At 34.9% G+C, this 8,711-nt stretch overlaps 2 protein-coding genes across 2 annotated transcripts; both read right to left on the bottom strand.

Moving 5' to 3' along the window:
- Positions 1 to 1,269: 1,269 nt before the first annotated feature.
- Positions 1,270 to 4,826, bottom strand: RPA70B (RPA70-kDa subunit B). The gene is made up of 11 exons (XM_012986990.2): positions 4,329 to 4,826; positions 3,896 to 4,042; positions 3,586 to 3,810; positions 3,311 to 3,488; positions 2,954 to 3,224; positions 2,739 to 2,841; positions 2,518 to 2,642; positions 2,353 to 2,431; positions 2,114 to 2,258; positions 1,851 to 2,011; positions 1,270 to 1,765 (listed from the first exon to the last, which is right to left on the bottom strand). Exons 1-11 carry the CDS (start codon positions 4,454 to 4,456, stop codon positions 1,447 to 1,449), a joined length of 1,881 nt encoding a protein of 626 aa, XP_012842444.2. The 5' UTR covers positions 4,457 to 4,826; the 3' UTR covers positions 1,270 to 1,446.
- A 1,081-nt stretch (positions 4,827 to 5,907) lies between these two features.
- On the bottom strand, positions 5,908 to 7,465 carry LOC105971122 (uncharacterized). The gene has a single exon (XM_088822733.1). The coding sequence runs from the start codon at positions 7,463 to 7,465 to the stop codon at positions 6,041 to 6,043; it is 1,425 nt and encodes a 474-aa protein (XP_088678859.1). The 3' UTR covers positions 5,908 to 6,040.
- Between the last annotated feature and the right edge of the window lie 1,246 nt (positions 7,466 to 8,711).

The following is an 8,711-nucleotide window of genomic DNA, read 5'->3' on the forward strand; positions in this document are numbered from 1 at the left end:
CAACATTAATGAGGCTTTTCTTATTTTTATTTTCCAGCTCCACTACCCAAATCTGCGGCTCGCCGGCTTCAGATGGCTAGCCCGACACCACCGCCTGCGCCGCTGCCCAAGGGGGCGGCTCGCCCAACGCTGACAACCCAACCCATGCCGCGGCCAATTCACTAGCTAGCCCCCTCTCCGCGGCTCGCCCGCCACCCTCGGCGCCACCGCCGCCACTACACCCACCCTCCTTCTCTGCGCTGCTGGCGGCGCAAACAAAGCCACCAACCGCATCGCCGGTTTATCTTGTGAATCGTGTACCATCATCCATTATAAACTTTGAAACAACATAATTTTGAATTCATAGGACACATCATGAATACTCAGCACTTACGGTCTTTGTTTCTAAGTGTTTTCCTTACGTTTTGGATATTCGAAAGAACAAATTTGATCCAAAACTGCTTCCATGTGTATTTGCGGGTTACAGCGAAAAACATAAGGCTTACAAGTGTAATCATCCCTTGAGTAAAAAAAAATGTTTATTTCACCATGTTTTCATTGATGAGTTATGTTTTCCATTTAAATCCGTTAATGCTTCATGTATAATCAATAATTAACCATTTTTATTCGTGGTTATCAACTACTAACATTTCCTCTTCTCGTACTCTTTCGGTGCCCCGTGTCAAAGTCCTTTATTGACAATTAATACTTCTACTCTGGTAATTAAATGCTTCTACAAGTCCTAACACTAATGAATCGTCATAACAATCTCTAGCTCCCACTCGAATAAAAAATCATCAAATGAATTTCACCAGCCCCTTGAAAATAATTATCAACGTGACACTGCCAATAAGAGTTCCACGAGTCTCACGAGGTTGTCGAGGAATTGATCTTTTTGTTTTTTCTGATGCAGACTAGACAGGGTGCATTATGACGAGACAATCTACCACCGGTTATTGCACATTTCTTGGCAGCAATCTAATTTCTTGGTGTACAAAAAAAAAGACTTACAAATTCTCGATCGAGCACCGAAGCTGAGTACCGTGCAATGGCTAACACAACGGCTGAACTCACTTAGATGTCTTTCATTCTCAATGATCTTCGCATTACAATACCATTTGCCCCTTTACACTACTGTGACAACATGACATGAGTGCTCTTCATATGACAACGAATCTCGTGTTCCATGCACGGAGCAAACATATAGAGTTGGATTCTTAAAAAAAGAGAGTGCGGAGGGGAAAGAGGTAAGGCAAGATAGACAGTAGATGAATATTTAAAAAGGGGCAGTTTAGGAATAAAATATGATGAATATATCTTCAAATAAAAGTTGAACTTAAAGATTCTTCTACAGGATTTTGAAATCCTAACAAAACAATTGTAGGATATAAATTACAATCATTTGCAAGAAAAATCATATCATCCCATAATAAATCCTCGGTAACAAAACGTAATATGCAACAAACTCTACTTAGATATTTTGAGATTGGAAATTTCTTCAACCAAAAACTTGGATTCAGTAGCATAATCAATGGGAGCAACAGCCTTGACAGTTATGCGCTGCCTTTTCTCATTGTTGTACTCATTTTGAGTTACACCGATTCGGAAAAGGTGAGGAACCCATATCGCTTTCTTTAGCTTCATTTGGTAAGCACTCTCTCCCTCCTGAGATTTCAACTCATTTAGCTCATCTGCCGAGCATCCCAATAGTTTCTCGGCTTGTTCATTGAAAACCGAGAGATATGCTTCACCACTTCCATCTGAAACTCTAACCGCCATTATGTATCTGTATTGTAACACCACAAATATTTAGTACATTCAATGAATACATAAAAGAGTATTATAATAAATATTAATCAATAAATTCAAACCTCAAACTGCAATCTTGTTCATTCTTCTCGCACTTTTCACACCAATAACCGGACCCAACAGCTTCGGTAACCTTCTTGTTACACGTCTTGCATGCCTGATACCACATTGCTTGATCGTGTTTTATGTAACTAATACATGCTTTAATGCAATAAAATACAGGCTGCGCATAATAAACAAAAGAAAGACATGTCAATTTCATTATCAAGTACACAATGAACGTTTATTTGTCCCGATAACTTAAGATATAATAAAAGCATAGTACCTTGTCGTCTCCAAGCAAGGGGTTACTGGTAATATGAGATAGTGAAACTCTATCGGAATACATGGATCGGGATCCACTATTTGTCGAAGGGCTTAAGCCAGAACCTATAGCAGCCATGCTAGTGTCTTTGCCTTCAGAATCATACCTATTTATATACATGTACATTCATTAAGACCATAAGAACAAGTAGTTGATAAATTAAGAAAAAAAAAAAGAGTTGAAAAAAATGTATTAGTTACCAAGATCTGAGTTTTTCAGCTTCGGGTGAGTCTGGATTGACTACAATTACGCTTTTGCTCACTGCAGATAACGATACACCTGAATCAACAATGGAAGCAAATTGTTCAGCTTAACAATATAAATCCAATTTTTATTTAAGAAGAAATTAAATATGAAATAATTACCCTGATAATCACCAACTTTGAGGGATTTAATTGCAACTACAGGAGATTTATCAGACATATCCAGCAGCTCTTGTCCTATATTCGTTGCAAGATCATTCCATAGAGACACCACTACAGTTTTCTTCCTGTAAATAATATCCACGAGATGTATTTTTTTTTAAACATTAAGAAACAGCATGCGGAAAAAATAAAAATAAAAAAATAATAATTAGAAGGCATACGTCGCGTCTGCAATTGTTATGTCACGCTTTGGAATAGTCTCGTTGTTGATTTTCCTTCTAATATTCATTGTAGGAGTTACACTCTGAACCACACCGATAACATCTGTAACAATCAAAAGAAACACAACCCATTTATGTTATTTGTCTGAATCAAAAAGTATTATTTATTTATTGAGTATATTAAAAAAAAATGAAAAAAAAAATGGGCATATTACCGACAAGCTCCCTTCCGTTGACATATGGACCAAGTTCATCAATTGCAACAAAATTAAATTTTGTTTGAGGAATGAAAGACGGCTCGTTGTTGACTTGATCGACCTCGGAATTCTCATTCAACGTCATTTCGTAATCGTTCTGCACAGTTTTGAATTGCTTGTTTGCTACTTTGAGTGTTCCCTTTGATATGTAATAAACCTTTCCCATCTGGAACTTTTCAAAGAATTTCTTTGCAGCCTCATTAAACATTGTTGCTTGAATTTGTGTTCCCTGAACCAATATTTGACAAACGCCATTAATTTAAAAAGAACACTACTGGTGAATATAATATAAGATTTTTTTCAATGTTGACTTACATCTTCGTCGGTCAACTCTACATTGAACACACAGCCTTCTCCTCTAGCATTCTTGTAAGACCTCATGTTTCCTTTTCCGGTCACACGAACTTTAATAGTCCAATTTCCTTGATAAGGATTCAACGAAACGAGTGGATGGATTCTTCGTGTCATTGCCATTCGCGCTGAAGGTGCCATACTGCAAATAATAAGAATCTCACATGTAAGAATTAAAATATACACATGTAACAACTTTAATTAGAGATTTTTTTTTTTTTAAATACAAAAATTCATACTTTCCGTGTTGCTCGTGGACTATTTGAGCAGCAGATTTAGTGACAACTTGTTGCTTTGGCTTCAAAAAAATGCCGGCAGCTTCATTATTGGATGATTCAATCTTAACATCAATTTCATGTTTAGGCTTCTTAGCAATTCCGCCTTCCTCGGATTTCACTTCAGCTATCATGTACTCCTCTTCAAGAGGAGGACCCACAGCCTCACATTTTGATATAATCAAGTACCTAAATAGCAAATATAAAACTTCAATTTTCATTGACAAATTTAATGGAATTTTTTTTATAAAATCAAGAGGAATAACAATTTTACTTTTCGTTCTTTGTGGGGATGTCGTTGAGAGTGTAGTCGAGAACACGAATGAGAGAGCGATCCTGGATTTTACCAGAAGCTACTTCAGTTGATAAAGTGGATTGCAATAGACCCTTCACCTTCATTTTCCCATCATTCGCCATAAACCTGTAATTACAGATGTAAACTATTTTTTTATGTAAAATTAAATATCGATGAACACAATTAATCATGTTTCTGGCTGAAACAGATCTCGGCTTTAAGTAAAAATACACAATCACTTTTAACAAAGCTCAGATCTTGCTTGTAATTAAGCAAAAATAAACCCAATTAATCAAATCTATAGATTATAAATTTTGAAAAGAAAACACAATTACAACTAGAATTATATTATTTCGTAAACTTGTTTCTGAAATTAGAAAAACAAAAGAAGAGAGAGAAAATGAACACGTACGTGTGTTTGACGCCGAGAGGCTTGAGATCAAGCACCTGTACGATGATTTCCGGCAGATCTGAAGAGGAATTAGGGCACGGGTTCGCTAGAATAAAAGATATCGCATCTGGGCTAACTGATTTCGCCATTTTTTTTTCAATTCCTTCTAGGGTTTATAGCAGAATAAAACAAAAGGGGGAAACCCCAAATCTTATTTTGTTAAAAGGAGATAGTAGAAAACGTGAGCAATGGAGATGAATGGGAAACAGGACGGGGGCTCTTGTATATGCTGAAAATGGGCGCGTAGTTTTTGGAGGGTTTTTTTTTCGGATTGAAGCGGGAATTTGAGGGTTTTCGATTTTGCTGAATAAGTTTTGCCGCCATGTCTCTGATATGATTTATTTTAGTACCCGAAATTAATTTTTAATAAATTAAGGCTAATTTCAGTAATCTTTTTTAAGTGTTAACCTTTTAAGGTCAAAAAATGACAAACCAATTATTTTTATTTTTCTCAACCCTTCAGTCAACTTTTGAAGCTATAATGTGTAAAGAAATAAAAAGAATATCTCATCAAATTACTTGAAAATTAATATTTCTCACACACAAACAAATAAATTATTTTACAAACTCATTTAATAGGTAGGTCTTTTACCAGAATTGGTAAAACAAAAAAAATGGTAATATTCAAATTTTGGTGACGAAATATTTGAGATGGAGATAAATTAAAACTGTAACATGCACTTACAGTCTTACACGATAAAAATAACTAAAATTAGTATTGAAAAGATAGAAATAGACCCATTGAGTTTTTAAATATTCAATATGGATTGTGTATCTAAATGATCATATTTTTGCATTTTAAATTTGTTTAGGGGTTGATAAATCCTTAATAAATTAAAAGGATTATTGAGCTAATTGCAATTACATCCCCTGTGTAATCTCGAATTGGTAAATACCCCCTGTCAAAAAAAAACTCACCAACGCCCCCCTATGTAATCAAAGTCAATGCATCTAAACCCCTTAAGGCAATTCGTGTCTCTCACTCGCGGGCTGTGCGAATTTTTATGTTATTTCTAGGGTGAAATGTCATAAATACCCCTGTATAAACAAAAAAAAATCTGTCAGATTAAATTATAAATAACTATAATTTATAGGGACAAATTGTGAATTTTAAAAATTTCAAAATTGCAAAATAAGGAACAACTCCTCTTCCCCGTTTCATTTCCGCCGCCCACCTCCCAACCAGGAAAAGTCCGGCATCGCCGCCGCCTTCTGGTCCATCTAGCACCACCGCCGCCTTCTGGCCCGTCTCGCACCACTGTCACCCACCTACTCCTTCAAATTGCTCTCCCTCGTCACCGCCGCCGTCTGACACCACCCATTTCTTAGTGAGAAATATAGGAGAGAGTTGTGTATGGGTGAACCGGTGGTGGTGCAAGAAGGGTGAGCCGGTGGTGGGGCAGCGGCGTGGAAAGAAGAAATGTTGAGTTGGGTGCAGGGCCGACCCTGCAGTTCTGAATGCCCTGGGCGAACACGAAAAAATGTGCCCCTAATAAAATAAATTAACGAAAAAGAGTACCCGATCGTTTATCGTTACAAAAAACAAAAAAAAAAGAAAAGGTTCATCTACTAACTATTTATCTTCTATAAACTAAAATTTTATAGCCGAAGAGCCACCATTTTGTCCTTCAAGTAGCCAATTACCTACAAGAATAAACCAGTAGTTAGATGAATCATAGAAGATGTCTTCGAGTTGCACATTTAGAGGCAAAATCATCAATGATATCATCATATTGAATATTTTCCAACATATCTTTTTCAATAGATAAAATTGCTAACGCATTCATTCTACCTTGGGTCATTGTGGTACGCAAGTAGGATTTTAATAATTTCAATTTTGAAAAGCTTCTCTCGGCAGATGCTACAGTTACGGGTATCGTCAACAATATTCTATAAGCAATCATGACATGCGGAAACATATCCATCTTTTTTACAAACTCTAATATTTGAATAGCGGCCCATGGCTTACTTCTATCACATGATTCATTCGGTAACATCACTCGTAACACTTCTAATTCTGAACATAAACATTTTGCATCAATATCAGAAGCATCACCATGTTTCAAAGCATTTTCAAGTTTCACACAAGCATTCATCAAATCACCATCATCCAATGAAATCAATTTCGTAACATCAAATAAGAAACCAAATATAGATTCAAAGTATTGCAATTGTTCAAACCTGCTCTTCAATTGACCTATAGCAATATCTACAATAAAAAGAAAATAATCAATTCTAAAAGATTCTTCGGCAGGTTGATTTTCTCTTTCATTATTAGAAACCTCATCGAAGTTTCTTTTTCTACAAATTTTACGTTTCTCATGAAAAAGAGGTTCAACTTCTAGTTCGTAAGCTATGTTTTTTGCCTCAATTATGGCAGAAGCAAACCCGTTTTCTCTATATAATTCAAAAAATGAAAGAAGTCCGGCCAATTGTTTTACAGCAATGTCAAGACGCATGTCCTCGGATTGTAATTTTTTGCTGACTAAGTTAATTTTATGCAAAATATCATGCCAAATCACCAAACTTAAAATAAATTCGAAACTTGAAAGTTCACCGGATGCTAAAGTTTCGGCATCTCTACTTAATTTCGCATCCTCACTGATTTCTACCAACTTAAACAAAGCTTCTCTAATTTTAGAGGCTTGAGTTTTTATTGCTTTTACAGATTCAATATGACTTTCCCATCTTGTTGTAGACAGTGATTTTAAAGTTAATTCATCAACATACTCAAGCAAAACATTCCATCTCTTTGTAGAATTAGCAAATACGTTGTATATGCATTGACATGCTCCAAAAAATGATTTTGCTCTAACACAAGAATTTGCCATATCACAAACAACTAAATTGAGACAATGAGAACCACATGGCATATAAAATGCTCTAGAATTAATATCAAGCAATCTTTTTTGCACACCTTGATGTTTACCTTTCATATTAGAGCCATTATCATAGCCTTGCCCCCTCACATTATCAATATCAAGTTCTAAAGATTGTAAAATAACTTGCAATTCATTGAAAAGTCCCAAACCAGTTGTATCTTCGACATTCAAAAACTCTAAAAAATATTCTTCAATTTTAATTGGAGAATTTGACATGTCTACACATCTTATTATAAGAGTCATTTGTTCTTTGTGACTTGCATCCGGTGTACAATCAAGAATTACCGAAAAATACTTTGCCTCTTTAATTTTTTTAATTATTGCTTCTTTGACTTTTGAGGCTAAGCAACACATCAACTCATTTTGAATCTTATGACTAAGAAAATGATAATGAATTTTTTTTTCTCGAATTAGTCGAAAATGTTCTTGCATTATAGGATCAAATTCCGCAATCATTTCAAGTATGCCCAAAAAATTGCCATTGCCATCTTCGTAAATTTTTCATGTGTACCACAAAATGCCAAATTATGCGTAGCAAGACATTTAACAACGGCAATTATTCTCAACATAACATGCTTCCAATGTTTTGTATTGCTTTTAATTTGTTCTTGTAATTCTTTATCAATTGTGCTATTTTTGTTCAATCTCATTTGTAGTTCAACATAAGCTCTTAAATTAGTAAGGTGCTCTACGCTATTTTCATGTTGTTTCAACTTGGCACCTAAATGTTTCCAATCATTCACTCCATCGGTTGCTAAAGTACTTTTGGTGTTCATAACTTTAAACAACTTACAACAAAAACAAAAAACTTTATCTAACTCCTTTGAGTAGACCAACCATTTTCTATCGCGAGTCTCACCATTTGGTAACATTTGAACATAATATGTATAGGAAAAACGTCTAGATTCTTTATCCATGGGAAACTTGAAATTTTCATCTCTTTTAGGACCATTTTCTACAAGCAAATCTCTCATTTTTTTTATCTAGACCATCCCAAGTTCTTGGGTCATAAATATTCAAAAGATAACTTGGTTCTTCATTCACATCATTTTCATTCTCATTAACATCTTCATTAGAATTATTTTGATTTTCTAAAAGTTCTTCATTCACATTATTTTCACTCTCAAAAAATTCTTCACTCAAATTGTTTTCATTCTCTCGATTATGAGTTGAATTTTCTACCGTGACATTGAACTTCTTACTCCAAAGTTTTTTAATTGAATCTCTTAAACGTTTATCCTCCTCTTCTTCGTTTTTCTTTTTTTCTCGTTTTTGAAATCCAGAGAGTTGTTTCATGATTATAATATATGATTCAATAAATTTATTGCAACAAGCAAGCCAATAACGCCCAAACAACAACCAAGTTCAAAAATAAGAAACTAAAAAAAAAAAAAAAATTCAACAGTTAACAAAGAAGGATAAAACCTGATATTAGCAAATTCTTCTCAATAATCTTGACACA

The sequence above is a fragment of the Erythranthe guttata genome, chromosome 9, assembly GCF_056151865.1.
Source record: "Erythranthe guttata isolate IM_541 chromosome 9, IM_541, whole genome shotgun sequence".
Classification (NCBI taxonomy): domain Eukaryota; kingdom Viridiplantae; phylum Streptophyta; class Magnoliopsida; order Lamiales; family Phrymaceae; genus Erythranthe; species Erythranthe guttata.